Source organism: Oryctolagus cuniculus, chromosome 18 (genome assembly GCF_964237555.1).
Source record: "Oryctolagus cuniculus chromosome 18, mOryCun1.1, whole genome shotgun sequence".
Lineage (NCBI taxonomy): Eukaryota > Metazoa > Chordata > Mammalia > Lagomorpha > Leporidae > Oryctolagus > Oryctolagus cuniculus.
The window spans coordinates 1,909,593-1,927,241 of record NC_091449.1 but is presented as its reverse complement, the minus strand read 5'-3'; the positions used below and the strand labels follow the sequence as shown (position 1 = coordinate 1,927,241).

The window sequence follows — 17,649 nt, the reverse complement described above, 5'->3', positions numbered from 1 at the left end:
TTATCTTTATAGACACAAGATCGATTTAGTATCTATTAAGTAAAGATTTCATCAGTTTGTACCCACACAGAACATAAAGTGTAAACTACTGGTTCAGTATTAATTCACATTGGACAACACATTAATGACAGAGATCCCACATGGCCTAGCAGTTAGGATTCCTGGTTTTCACCCAGGCGGCCTGGGTTTGACTCCTGGGGTGGGAAGTTGAAAATAAATCTTTAAAAAATAATTTTTCAGAATACCAAAAACAATTCCATGGAGAATGTAATTCGGTTAAACACCTAGACAGAAGAGACACTGTCGCTCCCCCTCTTCATGGAGGAACAACACTAAGCCCTGCCTAGGCTTCCTATCCGAGTCACGGCATCATTCCCAAAATAAAGACTTATTTTGTTTATTTTGGGTGGGGGCAACTTGCTTTATTAAACAGAAATGGAATCTGTGTGGCAGGGAAGGCGAGGTCCCTCCCTCCTTCCCTGCCTCCTTCCTTCCTTCCTAGCTTCCCTCCCCGCTTCCCTCTCTCCCTCGCTATTTTTTTTTAACTTTAAGTTAGTAAACATAAATTTCCAAAGTGCAGTTTATAGATTACAATGGCTTCCCTGCCCCCAATAACTTCCCTCCCACTCGCACCCCTCCCATCTCCTGCTCCCTCTTCCATTCACATCAAGATTCATTTTCAATTATCTTTATAGACAGAAGATCGATTTAGTATCTATTAAGTAAAGATTTCATCAGTTTGTACCCACACAGAACATAAAATGTAAACTACTGGTTCAGTACAAGTTATAGCGTTAATTCACATTGGGCAACACATTAATGACAGAGATCCCACATGGCCTAGCCGTTAGGATTCCTGGTTTTCACCCAGGTGGCCCGGCTTTGACACCCGGTGTGGGAAGTTGAACAGAAATCTTTAAAAAAATAATTTTTCAGAATACCAAGAACAATTCCATGAAAAATGTAATTGAGTTAAATACCCGGACAGAAGAGACACTCCATTCATTGTCTATGATACACATTAAACACACTTGTATTTCAGCTCCCACACCACTTTGTTGTATATACTTGATAGCTAGTTGTTTAAAAATATTATTAGAGAAAAAGATAAGGCAAAGAGGAAAATATTTCATTCATATCTCTCCCATCAGTTATTATAAAACATCCTTTACATGTTAACATCATGACATATACACATCTCATATTTTTAGAAAACACTTTTATTTGATTAAAAAGTACATGATTCCTATTAATTACATATTTCACCAAAGTGCGTAGACAGAAATAATCATCCTACTTCCCAAGAGTTCCTGTCTGTTAACAGTAAGCCAATGAAATTCCCGGCATCTGCTATTTCGAGTTCATACAAAGCAAGTTGGAGGGATAGATGGATGAGCGCATGTAAATATTTGGAACCAGATGTCTTCTAACTGAATGGGAACTCCATGAGGTCAGGGATTTTCTCTGCTGTGTTCCCTGCTACATCCTCCACCTACTTTTAGCAAGGTCTCTCACCTGGGGCTTTGTTAGTATTGGGGCTGGATAACTCTTCATTGCACAGGGTGGGGATGGGAACAGCATCTTCCTCTGTGTTTTAGATGAAGCAGCATCCCTGGCAAGAATACCCTTTCAGTGTGGCAGCCAAAACCATCTCCACACATTACCAGATGGCCACTCAAGGGCAACACTGCCACCAGCTCAGAACCACTGACCTAGAAAACATGTGGCACAAAAGAAAGGCTTGCTGAATGGATGAAGTGCTTGGAAAATCATTTAGGAGTAATTTTAAAAGTAAAGCAAACCCTGTGGCATAGCACATAAAGTGGCTGCCTGCAGTGTCGGCATCCCATATGGACACCAGTTCAAGTCCTGGCTGGCCACTTCCCATGCAGCTCTCTGCTGTGGCCTTGGAAGGCAGTGAAAGATGGCCCAAGTCCTTGGGCCCCTGCATCCATGTGGGAGACCCAGAAGAAGCTCCTGGCTTTGGATAAGAGCAGTTGTAGCTGCTATGGCCATTCGGGGAATGAACCAGCAGATGGAAGACCGAGCTCTCTCCTCCCCTCCCCTGCCCCTCTTCTTCTGCCTCTCTGTAACTCTGCCTTTCAAATAAAATAATAAATCTTAACAAAAAGGGGTGGTGGCCATCACTGTGGCACAGCAGGTTAAAGCCCTGCCCTGAAGCATCGGCATCCCATAGGACGCTGGTTCTAGTCCTGGCTGCTCATCTTCTGATCCAGCTCTCTGCTGTGGCCTTGGAGAGAGAGCAGTAGAAGATGGCCCAAGTCCTTGGGACCCTGCACCCACGTGGGAGACCTGGAGGAAGCTCCAGGCTCCTGCTTTGGATCAGCTCAGCTCCAGCCACTGAAGCCATCTGGCGAGTGAACCAGCAGTTGGAAGACTTCTCTCTGTCTCTACCTCTCTATAGCTCTGTCTTTCAAATCAATACAATAAATCTTAAAACAAATTGAGCTAGCTGAGAAGTACACAAGGAGAAACACAAAGGAATAGGAGAATCCAGATCTGCTCTGTGCCCTCTACAATAATCCACACCCCGAGTCCAAGCATTTAGCTGACATGGGCCCACACCCGAGTTCAGAAAGGGTGGGTGATCATGAGGAGCTGGGGTCGACCTGTCCATAGTAATCGAGTGAATTCCACGAGTTCAGCAGTAGCAAACAGGCAGAACCGTGTGCTGAGATTGCCATGCCAGCCTTCAGGCCACATCAACTCCAGGAATTGGTGCTATGCCTGCGCAGAGCGACCCTCCGGGTGACACTACCACCGCGGACTACATTCCCCATAAGGACCCATGGCAAGTCCTCCCCCAAGTCCTGCTGGGAAAGCCGCTGCTTCCAGAAGAGTTGTGCTGGCCTTTGCCGGGGATTCCATTTTCCTGTAAGGGCCAGGGGTGTGGAAATAAAGATGCTCGAAGCCTGAGAGTCGAAGTCCCGACCCCTTTTAATTTCTCTTTCTCGCTCTTCAGTGGGCCCCTCCTTCGTCAGTGTCTGAGCCCCCTGTGCACCTTCCCCAGCGCGGGCAGCCACCCCTGCACGCCACTCTGTCGGCCCAGCCAGCGCCCACGGGCCCAGCACCACACAGCAGCCACTTCCAGAGGCTCGGGCTGGGAGCCCCGGCAGGCACGCGGTCTGGGCTCTAGAAGGCTGGGAAGCGGAGGTCCGCTTGTGCTCTGGGGATTTCTGTTCCCTTCCTCTCTGAGTGAGGAAAAGCTTTATATAGTTGTAAAGACCGAGAATGGAAAGCACGCTGCAAGGAAAAGATAAAATGACCACACCAGACTCAAGCGGGGTGACCACGAGGGCTGTAGTCAGCTGTTCCCATGTACTACACGAGTGAGGAAGGCGCAAGTGTGCGTAGGGGTGGCCCGGCCATCCCACATGGGTGCCGGTTCTAGGCCCGGCCGCCCCGCTGCGCATCCGTCTACCTGCTGAGCTCAGTGCCTGGTCCGGCCTCTCATGGGAGACCTGGATGGAGCCCCAGGGACCTGGGTGAAGCCCCGGTGCGTCCCTGGCTGAGCCCGGCGGAGCCCTGGCTGATGCCCCATGCGGCCCTGCAAGATGCCGGCGGAGCCCTGGTTGAGACCTGGGTTGGCCCTGGCTGGGGTCCCCTGGAGCCCTGCTGAGGCGGGCATCTGGGGAGCGAACCTGCGGATGGAAGATGTCGCTCTCGCTTTCACTCTCGCTTTGCCTTTCAAGTGAATAAAAGGAAAAGAACCAAGAAAATGCGTATGCACACACGCGTGGGGTGCGTTTTCCTGGCAGAACTCGGTGATGAAGGCCCCGAGCAAGGCCGGGTTTCCCCGTGGTAACAAGATGGTTATCTGACAGGAAAAGCTCAGGCACGAGTTGGCCAGAGCTGACCGTGACGGGCGGCGTTGCCAAGCAGGGTTTCGGCAGGGCACCGCAGATAGTGAGCGGGGGCTGGAGCAGAAGCCCCGGCAGAGCAGGTGCTGAGCCCCACGTCCGCACAGTGGCTTATGGCCCTCATCTGAGGAAAGCCTTTTCCTGCAGTTAACTCTCTGCTGAAAAACCTCTCTATATGTGACATTAGGGAAATGACCTCTTCCTACGCAGAATACTCTGAAAGCTTTTTTTCACTCAAAATTATTCTTAGTAATGCATTCTTAAAACACAAAAGCAAACTTTAAGATATCTGGTCAAACCATATTTGATGTAAGTTAAAAATTACCTAGGAGTTTTCATTTTCAATACAATGTCAAGAGCCAAATACTAATTATTTAAATATATAAATTTTATATATACATTTATATAATTATAGAAGTGAGTCACAGATGTAAGAAAGTTCTTGTTGCTCATCTTGTGATTCTTATGTATATTTGCAATGATGTCCAAAGTTAAAATTTGTGTCATAGAGGTGGCCGACGTGGCTCCCTAGGTTAATACTCCACCTGCAGCGCCCCCATCGCGTGTGGGCACCGGGTTCCAGGCTCGGCTGCCACTCTTCCAGTCCAGGTCTCAGCTGTGGCCCAGGAAGGCAGTGGAGGATGGCCTGAGTGCTTGGGCCCCAGCACCCAAGTGGGAGACCCAGATGAAGCTCCTGGCTCCTGGCTTCAGATCGGTGCAGCTTCGGCCATTGAGGCCTTTTGGGGGGTGAAGCAACGCAAGGAAGACATTTCTCTTTCTTTCTCACTGCCTAACTATATCTGTGAAATAAAAAAAAATGGTGTCATAAACAAATACAGTAAAATACAGTTGTCTACTGCTAGCATTTTTTTTTTTTTTTTGGACAGGCAGAGTTAGCGAGAGAAACGGAGAGAAAGGTCTTCCTTCCATTGGTTCACAATGCATATGGCCAGTAGGGCTAGCACGCTGTGCTGATCCAAAGCTAGGAGCCAGGTGCTTCCTCCTGGTCTCTCATGCAAGTGCAGAGCCCAAGCACTTGGGCCATCCTCCACTGCCTCCTGGCCGCAGCAGACAGCTGGACTGGAAGAGGAGCATTCAGGTCAGAACTAGCACCCCAACCGGGAATAGAACCTGGGGTGCCATCATCCCAGGCAGACGACTAGCCTAGTGAGCCACGGCGCTGGAGCTAGCTAGCCTTTTTTAGGCATTTTATGCTTTTTAAAGATATATTTATTTTATTTGAATTTCAGAGTAAGAGAGGCAGAGGCATGGCGGGGGTTTGGGAGAGGGAGAGACAGGGAGAGATAGAGAGAGAGAGAGGGCTTCCATCCGCTGGTTCACTCCCCAGATGGCCCAGACGCTGGAGCTGGGCTGAACCAGAGACAGGCCCTCCTCAGCTACTTCCCAAGGCCAGGGCAGCGAGCAGGATGGGAAGCAGAGCCCTGGCCTCACCCCCTGCACCACAGGACCCACCCCTGCAAGCATTTTAAATTCATTGCCCTAGGAGATAGCCACACCTAAAAGGGTGTTTCCTGGGCGGGGCTGCCAGGGGTGTATAAATGAAAGGCGCTGGCTGACTGCACATCAGAGTTCTCATCCACTCCCACAGCAAGGACAGCAGCTCTCCACATCCAAACCGTGAGTTTGCTTCAGCCTGTCAGCAGGCTGTTTGGTGTGTGGGGGTGCTTCATGAAGGTCCCGGGGCGGGAGGCATTGTGGCATCTTTAGCTGGCCTTTGGGATACTGGTGTGCAGATAGAGCCCTGGCTACTCCACTTCCTCTCCTGCTTCCTGATATTGGTTTCGAAAGCAGCAGATGGTGGCCCAAGTATTTGGGTCCCTGTCCCCATGTGAGAGACCTGGCTGGAGTTCCAAGCTCTTCGTTTTGGTCTGGCCCAGCCTTGGCTGTTGTGGCCATTTGAGGAGTGAACGGGAGATGAAAGGTATCTCTTGGGTCTCCCTCTCTGCCATTCTGCCTTTCCAGTGAATTAATAAGTCTTTTAAGTACATGGAAACACATATAATGAAAACATGCATGGATTTTTTAAAAGTTTATACAACACCTTATCTCTTTTTTTGTTTTCATTTTTGTTTCTTTCTTTTGGTTTTAAAACCTCATCTTTTAGGGCTGGCACTGTGGCTCACTAGGCTAATCCTTTGTCTGTGTCACAGGTACCCCGGGTTCTAGTCCCCATTGGGGCTCTGGATTCTGTCCCGGTTGCCCTTCTTCCAGGCCAGCTCTCTGCTGTGGCCCGGGAAGGCAGTGGAGGATGGCCCAAGTGCTTGGGTCCTGCACCCACATTGGAGACCAGGAGGAAGAACCCGGCTCCTGGCTTCAGATCACCACATTGCGCTGACCGTAGGGAACATTTGGGGGGTGAACCAAGGGACGGAAAACCTTTCTCTCTGTCTCTCTTTCTCTCCCACTGTCCAACTCTGCCTGTCAAAAAATAATAAAATTTGTCTTTTCATTCCATTTTCTATGAGCTTTTTGAAGAGCACTCTTATGCATTCAGAGAATGGGAGACTACATTTATTTCCCTCGAAGGATAATCAGTTATTGTCTGAGGGGTTTTTATCTTCCACCATTGACAGGGATGAATTATAAATTAGCAGGTCTTGATTCTGGGTTTTGCTTTTGGAATAGTTTTTAATTTTCTGTAACCTTGGATTCTGGCATCTCCAGAAGGGAACATGCACTTAAAATGCAAATGATGAGGGGCCAGCCTTGTAGTGCAGGGCAATAAACCTCTTCCTGTAACACTGGCATCCCATATGGGTGCTGGTTCAAGTCCTGGCCATTCTTAATGCCAATACAACAAGTAAACTGTAAACATCCCATGATGAAGGCTAATCATCATTTGGTAACATTTTGGGATGCAACTGGAGATCTCTACTCCTTATGACTACCCCTTCCCTTAAATTTAAGATTCAGTGAGAAGAAACATCCCCTAATGAAAAAACAAAGTCATTTCTCACAAGCACAGTGATAGGAGGATGAAATACAGGGCCTCTGGGTTCATACTGTGGTCGCTATGGGTACACAATGCAGGTGTTAGTATCTCTCAGAAAATTGAAGGTGCATTAACTATTTGCTAAAGACTTACTTGTTTTTTTATTTATTTTGAAAGAGTTACACAGAGAGAGAGAGGTCTTCCATCAGCTGGTTCACTGCCCAAATGGCTGTGACAGCCGGAGCTGAGCTGTATGGCTGTGTGAGAGCCATTCTTACCAGGGGAGGGAGAGATGTCTCCTCATTGTGGTTTGATTTGCATTTCCCTGATGGCTAGTGATCCTGAACATTTCTTCATGTGTCTGTTGGCCATTATATATCCTCTTGAAAATGTCAGTTTAAGCCCGTGGCCCATCTCTTAACTGGGCTGTGTGTTTTGTTGTGGTGCAGTTTTATGATCACAACAGTGCTGTTGTTGCAATCCCGTTTCACTTATGTGACACTAAGACCCAGGAAGCTTGAGTTTCAAGCTTCATGTTCCAAGAGCAGTAAATAAGAAACCAGTCTCTGACTTCTAGCAGCTGGAATGTATATTGTGTGATCATAGTGTATCCTCCTTGTTGCCTGTTTGTCAACAGAAAAAAAAAAGCAAAGATGTTTAAAGTTCTAGGCCTTTCAAATACATAAATAAATTTTAAAAATTCTAATTGTGGCAGAGCTCCAAAAATCTCCTCACCACCAAGACTGTGGCTGTATTAATCCAATCTATGTGATTGGGAAGGGCTGGATTTAGAAAGGTATTTGGAGGTAATCTCATTATCACACTAGATTTCCTCCTTGGTTTAATCAACTTTTAAGACATTTGAGCGCCAGGTGCCTGGGGTCACTAGGCTAATCCTCTCCCTGCAGCACTGGAACCCTGGGTTCTAGTCCCGGTTGGAGCGCCGGATTCTCTGTTGGTTGCTCCTCTTCCAGTCCAGCTCTCTGCTGTGGCATGGAAGGCCGTGGAGGATGGCACAAGAGCTTGGGCCCTACACCTGCATGGGAGACCAGGAGGAAGCACCTGGCTGCTGGCTTCGGATCAGCTCAGTGTGCTGGCTGTATCGGCAATTTGGGGGCTGAACCAACGGAAAAGGAAGACCTTTCTCTCTCTCTCTCTCTCTCTCTCTCTCTCTGTCTAACTCGGCATGTCAAAAATAAAAAATGTAGAAAAATTAAGAAAAAAAGGAAGTTTTGAAAATTCATCAGGTGTATCTAAAAAAAAGTACAAAAAAAAGTCATTGGAGGGTGTTGGATTGCCATTTGCTTTCTTGTCTTTACAAACTTTTATATATTTGACAGGCACAGTTACAGAGAGAGGGAGAAACAGAGATCCTCCATCCACTGGTTCTCTTCCCAGAGGGCCATGGGGGCCAGGGCTGGGGCAGGCTGAAGCCAGGAGCCCAGAGCCTCTTCCAGATCCCACACGTGGTGTGGGTGCAGGAGCCCAAACACTTGGGCCATCTTTTTCTCCCTTCTCAGGCCCACCAGCAGGGAGCTAGATTGGAAGTGGAGCAGCTGGGTCTCAAAGTGGCACCCATAAAGGATGCTGGTGTTGCATGTGGTGGTTTAACCCACTATGCCAAAACACTAGCCTCTGCATTTGCTTTCTACCAGATAGTGAAATCAAACAACAGAAGATGTGGTTGGGAATCCACCGGTGATGACATAAAACTCACTTTTTGAGATTTCCTATTTTTCTTTCAGCAGCCTTGGCACTCAGGATTCTACTTGCAGTGTGGCCACAGACAACTCTCCAAAGAGTCAATTCCCTTGAATTCTGACTCAAGTGTCTTTGGCCAGAACTGAGAATGGACAACAGGTAATATCTTTTTTTCTGTAGTTTCCTTTGAATTTTTTTTTTCATTTGCTTTTTCTGACATCAGAATGTTGGAAAGACACAGACATTCTAGGCTGCTTAGAAAGACATAGGCAAATGGGTGAGGGGAGGGAGAAGAATTAAGAAAGTCATTTTAAATTTTCATTGCATTTGGAAGGCAGAGAGAGAGATCTTCCATCTACTGGTTCAGTCCTCAAATGCCTGCAACCATCAGGGCTGGGCCAGGCTAAAGCCAGGAGCCCAGAACTAGTGCACGTTTCCACACAGGTGGTAGAGTCCCAAATAATTGAACCTCACGTGCTGCCTCGGAGGGTCTGCATTATGCTGTGTCTCTCTCTTCATGTTTCTCTTCGCCTACCCTCCTCAATTTTCCTGAAAAGCTCACCATCTTAATTCTGTTTTCATACTCCTTGCATGAAATGGCTGCTTGCATGCTCAGCATTTACTCAAGTCCCCACTGTAGCTACATTTCTATTAAAATGTCTGTGTGTCTTTTTCTTTAGGGTACATGCGTTGTATTTGTAAACAAAGAACATCCCCTCACAAAGTGCATGGTTTTGTGCAGACGTGGAACAAGAGGACTGGATCTAGTAAGTTGAAAGAACCCATCACAGAAACAGTGGAAAGGGAAAAGGATATTCAACTGATTTTCATGTTTCAAGGTGGAAAACCTATAGATAAGAGGTTTTTCCCTAGACATTAATATTCTACAATGTTTTAGACATTATGGAGAAAGACAAAATGGCCTGTATCTGACCTTCTGGAAAAAAAACCTGTGTCTTGGCAAACTCTCTCGCACACATACTGAACGGTTGCAGATCTTGCTGGACATCATTCATCAGAACAAACATCAGTGGCCCATTAAATCAGAAAGTTATTGGGGTGTCATGGAGAGCATGAATGGGTACACAGAGCCTGACAAAACTCCATCTTCCAATGTATGTCGTGTGCCAAGTGCTGAGACCTTTACTACAGAAGAAGGAAGAGGAACAACGTTCCCCCAGCAGTTGCTGGGCAAATCGCCAATGTTTGCCAAACAAGGATTACCAGAAAAGAAAGATAGGAAGAGAAAAACAACACTGTCGTCCAGTCTAGATACAGATGAAGGCTTCCTGGAAGAAAATGAGAGTGTGCCTAACAAGAAATTCAAGAAAGATTCCTTGAAAGATCTTGAAAAGGATGGAAGTTCGAAACATGGACCTTCCCTCAGGACCGCCTCTCCTGGAAATTCTCCCCTGGATGAGACTGTTCTTTCTCCTCAGAGTGTGTCTGACAAAAGTCTGCTATTGCCATTGGAACCAGAACGAGCCCAGGACGACCCACAACACGATCAAGACCAATTGTGCCTTGACTCTCACCCAGAGCAACTGCAGCAGGGCTTCCCCAATTTGGGAAACACCTGTTACATGAACTCAATTTTACAGTCACTCTATGCAATTCCATCATTTGCTGATGGCTTACTAGGACAAGGTATTCCATGGGAGAACATTCCTTCTGACGTGCTTATCATGCCTTTAAGTATGTTGCTTGCTTTGAAAGATATTTGTAATCTAGAGACTAGCCAAGACCTACTCAGAGATATTAAAAATGCTATCTCAGCTGTTGCAGAAATATTCTCGGGCAACATGCAGAACGATGCTCATGAATTCTTATGTCAGTGTTTAGACCAGCTGAAAGGTGATTTTGAAAAAGTAAACACCATTTGGAAAACGAGGAGGGAGGCGGGAGATGAAAATTCACCTCCAGAGTTGTTTGCTGGTGATGCTGCCACCAAAGTGTTTGTTTGTCCAGTTGCTTCCAATTTTGAATTTGAATTGCAGGACTACGTGATTTGCAAAGCCTGTGGTCAAGTTGTTGTCGTGATAGAGCCTGGTAATTGTATCTCCATCAACCTACACCCAAAACCAAAAGCATCTCCTTTGTCCCTTCAAAATTGTTTTGATCTTTTCTTTACAACAGAAGAATGTGAGCGCCTCTGTGAAACGTGTAACCACAAGAAGGCTGTGGTGATGCATAAATTTGGCAGGCTACCCAGAGTCTTCATTGTTCATCTGAAATGCTACAGTTTGAGTGACACTTACGCGCTAATGAAGGATGACCAACAAATTCTTATTCCCAAATATTTGAGTTTATCCTCTAATTGCAATGAAGACACCAGACCACCACTTCCCTTGGATAGTAATGCACCTGTGTTGGACCCCGAAGTACTGAACCTCACCCAAGAGGTTAATTCTGAGAGAGTCAGCCCATGCACATCATCTGTGAAGCTGACCTGGCAATCCAGTGACTCTTCAGTTCTGCATGTGGCACCAGATGAAAATGCTGAACAAAACACACCTCAGAGAATTTGGGAAGCCAGGCCAAAGGAGCAGCAGCAGAGAGACCTAGTAAGTGCCTTGAATCTGGAGTCCAAACTGGGCAACGCAAGAGATAGGGAAGTCAGAGAAATAGAGATGCTGGCAGCTGCCTCAGTGATGGATCAGGGAGACATCTCTCTTCTTATGATCTGTGAAGATGAAAGTAATCCTATAAACAACCCAGACAGAGGACTTGAAGAAGTTTGTTGTCAAGAGGAGCCTGAAAATCCAGAACCCAAGGACGATGAGAAAACCAGTACATTGGTAGAGTTAGATTTTGATCATGTTAGTGAGTCTTCAAAAGATCTTTGTGACTACGAAAAACACAAGATTTCAGAAGGATTGAGAGGCATGGTTGAGCAGCTGCACGAATCTGTTACCAAAGACATCGTGGGCATGGAGAAAACCATAGCTAAAGTCAAGGAACCAAAAGGAAGCATGCAAATGGGAGATGCTCTTCATTCTTACCGACTGATCAGCGTCATCAGCCACAGAGGGAACTCCCCGTGTGCAGGCCATTACATCAGCGACGTGTATGACTTTCAGAAGCAGGCCTGGTTCACGTATAGTGATCTGAGGGTGGCAGAAATCCCAGAGGCCATGGTGCAGGAGGCAAGGCTGCACAGTGGGTACATCTTTTTTTACATGCACAATGACATTTTTGAGGCACTTGTGAGCAAGGCAGAGAAGTCCCAACTAACCAGCCAACAGGAAGAGGTGTTCCTTCCAGGAGAATAAGAGGGCTCCTTGAAGACACAAGGAGTTCAGGACAAAGATCGGGGGCTGGTCTTGTGGTGGGAATGCCAGGCTGGTGGAGTGGCACAGCTGCTTCAGCCACCCCTTGGGAAGCATGTAGCCTGTCCTGGAGTGCCAGTTTGAGGTCCAATACCTCTGCTTCTGATCCAGCATTCTTACTAATGTGCCCGGGAAAGCAACAGAAGACGGCCTGCGTCCTTGAGCCTCTGCCACACACGTGGGAGACCACAGTGGAGTTCCTGGCTCCTGGCTTCAGCATGGCCCAGCCCTGGCTGTTGGGGCCATTTGGGGAGTGAGCCAGTGGATGAAAGATCGCTCTCATTCTCTCTGTTGTGCCTTTTACATCAATAAATCGTCTTATATAAAATAAGATGGAAGATCCACAAGACTCATACATAACTCAGGCTAGGTTGCATGATTCTCTCCTACAAGATTAAAATGGCACTTGTCATGTTCTAATGCAGTCGTTTTCCAAGTGTTGCTGTGCAATCAATGTCACAGCAGCAAAGAGGATCTGATCAGTAATGACAATTTTGAGACCCCTCCAGTCCAACTGACTCAGAAACTGCGAATGTGGACCAGAAATCTGATGGACATTATGGTGCCCATGACTTTTGAGAAGCACAATTATAGTCTGTAGAGTACCTAGGGGTTATTTTGCTGATGCTGCTGCTGGTGTGTGTGTGTGTGTGTGTCTGTGTGTGTCTGTGTGTGTGTGTATTTATTTAAAGGATTTTAATTATAATTTTAAGTTTCTTGAACTCACATATGACAGTTTTGTAAGCTTATTGAAATAAATACCCAAACAATGCAAGTACCATTAACTGGCTTCCACGTGTGTTTGTAACTCTTCACTTGAACAAGTTGCTACCCAACAAGCAACTGTATTTCCATATTCTCCCAGGAGCTGCAAGGTAGAACTTCAGGCTTGCATGAGCAATGCAGTTAATGATATGATGAGGACAGGCACTGTGGCTCAGTGGGTTAAGACACTGCTTGGGGTGTTTGCATCCCCTCTTGGAGTTCCTGGGATTGAATGCCACCTCTGCTTCTGAGTCAGCTTCCTGCTAATACACATTCTGGGAGACAGTAGATACTGGCTGCAGGACTTGGGTTCCTGCCACCCACGTAAGAGAACTGGATGGATGTCCTGCCTCCTGGCTTCAGTCTGCCCAGCCTCAGCAGTATAGACATTTGGGGAGTGAATCAATGGAAAGAGGATCAATCCATCTCTCTCCCTCCTTCCCTCCCTCCTCTCTTCCTTCCTCTATTCCCTCGTACACATCACTTTACCTTTTGAATAAATAAATTAAAACTGGTGGGAGCCGCAGAGTCTGAGCGCCAGTGCGAGAAGCGGAGTCTATGTGACAGAGACACCAGTGGGGAGAGGAGGGATGCCCAGGGCTCTGAGTCCACACATCGGCGCTTTAAGCGTAGGTGAGCTCAGTAACCGGAGACATGGAAACGGCGGACAGAATTTTAGAGGGAAGCGGGCTTTGAAGCAGGAAAGTTCAAAAGACTGACTACAGGAGAGAAGGAAAAAAAAAAGTGGGGGCGTACTGGTACAGACAAGTTCCTCCTGGCCAACCTTGCAAAGGCGAGCAAGAGCCAAAGATCTGGGATATACATAATAGAAGGGGAGAGTTAAGGTTGCAATTCAGTAACCTAGGCAACCCAGTGGGAGTCCGCAGGAGAAATGGAGCCTGCACAGACTCTTTGGGTAGAAGCCAGAGATTGGAAGCTAAATACCATCCATTCTGCTCAGCCTTGCAGTATTATTTACCTCCTGAATAAAAAATAAAATAAAATAAAATAAAAGAATAAATAAATAAATAAAGAGAGATTTACCACGCATAACCTGAGGGTGTCACCTTTGCACACCTGTATCCCTGAAGAACCAAGCAGAGCTCTCAGGCCACACCCATCTCAAGCCTCCAAGGCTCCTCCAACAGCAGGCAGTTCACTTAATACGGACATAGTATAAAAAAAAAAAAACCTCACAGTGAGGGAAATAGAATTAACCATGCCAAGCATAAACACAGAAATTGAGGGAACAAGATCAATGATGACACTATGATGCCTCCAAATAAAGAAAACAGCCCAAGCCAAGATTATGAAGATGATGAAATAGAAGAAATGTAAGATATGGATTTCAAAAAATTTATGATAAGAACATTTAGAAGTTTTCAAAAGCAAATCCTTGAACTACAGAAATGCTTATTGGACAGGATTGAAAATCTCTCTCGTGAAAATGAGATTTTAAGGAAGAATCAAAATGAAATGCAGAAACTAGTAGAACAGGAAAGTGTGATAGTGAAGAGAACTCAAAATGAAATGAAGAGCTCAATAGATCAAATGACAAACACATTAGAGCCTTAAAAACAGAATGGGTGAAGCAGAAGAGAGAATATCGGACTTAGAAGACAGAGAACGGGAAAGGATACAGTCAAACCAAAGAAAAGAAGAGGAAATTAGAAATCTAAAAAATATTGTTGGGAATCTACAGGATACTATTAAAAAAAAACAACATTCGCATTCTAGGAGTTCCTGAAGGCATGGAGAGAGAGAAACGATTAGAAGGCCTTTTTAGTGAGATACTAGCAGAGAACTTCCCGGGTTTGGAGAAGGACAGAGACATCCTAGTACAGGAAGCTCATAGAACCCCCAGTAAACATGACCAAAAGAGATCCTCACCACGACACGTTGTAATTAAACTCACCACAGTGAAACATAAAGAAAAGATCCTAAAATGTGCAAGAGAGAAACGTCAGATTACTCTCAGAGGATGTCCAATCAGACTCACAGCAGACTTCTCATCAGAAACACTACAGGCTAGGAGGGAATGGCGAGACATAGCACAGGTGCTAAGAGAGAAAAATTGCCAGCCCAGAATATTATATCCTGCTAAGCTCTCATTTGTGAATGAAGGTGAAATAAAGACCTTTCATAGCAAACAGAAATTGAAAGACTTTGCCGCCGCTCCTCCGGCCCTGCAAAAGATACTTAAAGATGTGCTACACTCAGAAACACAGAAACACGGCCATCAATATGAAAGAAGGGAAAGGAAGAACACCTACCAGTAAAAGAGCATGGGAAGCTCAAAGCATATACTAGAAAATATCTCCGGGAAAATGGCAGGGCAAAGTCACTATGTATCAATAGTCACATTAAACGTTAATGGACTTAACTCTTCAGTTAAAAGACACCGATTGGCTGACTGGCTTAAGGAGCAACACCCAACTATTTGTTGCCTACAAGAAACACATCTCTCTAACAAAGATGCATGCAGACTGAAAGAAAGGTTGGAAAAAGATATTCCATGCCAACAAAAACCAAAAAAAGCAGGTGTAGCCATATTAACATCAGACAAAATAAACTTTAATACAAAAACTGTTAAGAGAGACAAAGAGTGGCACTATATAATGATTAAGGGTTCAATTCAACAGGAAGATGTAACTATTATAAATGTATATGCACCTAATTACAGGGCACCGGTCTATTTAAAAGATATGTTAAGGGACTTAAAGGGAGACTTAGATTCCAATACAATAGTACTGGGGGACTTCAATACTCCACTCTCAGAATTAGATAGATCATCCAGACAGAAGATCAACAAGGAAATAGCAGATTTAATTGAAACTATTGCCCAAATGGATCTAACAGATATCTACAGAACTTTCAATCCTACATCTACAGACTTCACATTCTTCTCAGCAGTGCATGGAACCTTCTCTAGGATTGATCACATACTAGGTCATAAAGCAAGTCTCAGCAAATTTAAAAGAATTAGAATCATACCATGCAGCTTCTCAGACCACAGCAGAATGAATCTGGAAATTGGCATCTCAGGAAACCCCAGAAAGTATGCAAACACATGGAGACTGAACAACATGCTCCTGAATGAACACTGGGTCATTCAAGAAATCAAAAGAGAAATCAGAAACTTTCTGGAAGTAAATGAAGATAACAACACAACATATCAAAACTTATGGGATACAGCGAAAGCAGTATTGAGAGGCAAGTTTAGAGCAATAGGGGCCTATACCAAGAAATTGGAAAGACACCAAATAAATGAGCTTTCAGCGCATCTCAAGGACCTAGGAAAAACTGCAGCAAACCAAACCCAAATCTAGTAGGAGAAGAGAAATAATTAAAATCAGAGAAGAAATTAACAGGATTGAATAAAAAAAAAACAATTACAAAAAATCAGCCAAGCGAAGAGCTGGTTTTTTGAAAAAATAAACAAAATTGACACCCCATTGGCCCAACTAACTAAAAAAAGAAGAGAAAAGACCCAAGTCAATAAAATCAGAGATGAAAAAGGAAATGTAACAACAGACACCACAGAAATACAAAGAATCATCAGAAATTACTACAAGGACTTGTATGCCAGCAAACAAGAAAATCTATCAGAAATGGATAGATTCCTGGACACATACAATCTACCTAAATTGAACCATGAAGACACAAAAAACCTAAATAGACCCATAACTGAAACAGAAATTGAAACAGTAATAAAGGCCCTCCCAACAAAGAAAAGCCCAGGACCAGATGGATTCACTGCTGAATTCTACCAGACATTTAAAGAAGAACTAATCCCATTTCTTCTCAAACTATTCAGAACAATCGAAAAAGATGGAATCCTCCCAAATTCTTCTATGAAGCCAGCATCACCTTAATCCCTAAGCCAGAGCAAGATGCAGCACTGAAAGAAAATTATAGACCAATATCCCTGATGAACATAGACCCAAAATCCTCAATGAAATTCTCACCAATAGAATACAACAACACATCAGAAAGATCATCCACCCAGACCAAGTGGGATTTATCCCTGGTATGCAGGGATGGTTCAACATTCGCAAATCAATCAATGTGATTCACCACATTAACAGACTGCAGAAGAAAAACCATATGATTATCTCAATTGATGCAGAGAAAGCATTTGATAAAATGCAACACCCTTTCATGATGAAAACTTCAAGCAAATTGGGTATAGAAGGAACATTCCTCAATATAATCAAAGCAATTTATGAAAAACCCACGGCCAACATCCTATTGAATGGGGAAAAGTTGGAAGCATTTCCGCTGAGATCTGGTACCAGACAGGGATGTCCACTCTCACCACTGCTATTTAACATAGTTCTGGAAGTTTTAGCCAGAGCCATCAGACAAGAAAAAGAAACTAAAGGAATACAAATTGAGAAGGAAGAAGTCAAACTATCCCTCTTTGCAGATGATATGATTCTTTACTTAGAGGATCCAAAGAACTCTACTAAGAGACTATTGGAACTCATAGAGGAGTTTGGCAAAGTGGCAGGATATACATCAATGCACAAAAATCAACAGCCTTCGTATACACAAGCAATGCCATGACTGAGAAAGAACTGCTAAGATCAATCCCATTCACAATAGCTACAAAAACAATCAAATACCTTGGAATAAACTTAACCAAGGATGTTAAAGATCTCTATGATGAGAATTTCAAAACCTTAAAGAAAGAAATAGAAGAGGATACCAAAAAATGGAAAAATCTTCCATGCTCATGGATTGGAAGAATCAACATCATCAAAATGTCCATTCTCCCAAAAGCAATTTATAGATTCAATGCAATCCCAATCAAGATACCAAAGACATTCTTCTCAGATCTAGAAAAAATGATGCTGAAATTCATATGGAGGCACAAGAGACCTCGAATAGATAAAGCAATCTTGTACAACAAAAACAAAGCCGGAGGCATCAGAATACCAGATTTCAGGACATACTACAGGGCAGTTGTAATCAAAACAGCATGGTACTGGAACAGAAACAGATGGATAGACCAATG

General features: G+C 44.7%; 1 protein-coding gene across 1 annotated transcript; it reads left to right on the top strand.

Moving 5' to 3' along the window:
* Positions 1 to 9,599: 9,599 nt before the first annotated feature.
* Positions 9,600 to 11,807, top strand: LOC138846743 (ubiquitin carboxyl-terminal hydrolase 29-like). The gene has a single exon (XM_070063329.1). The coding sequence runs from the start codon at positions 9,600 to 9,602 to the stop codon at positions 11,805 to 11,807; it is 2,208 nt and encodes a 735-aa protein (XP_069919430.1).
* The last annotated feature ends 5,842 nt before the right edge of the window (positions 11,808 to 17,649 follow it).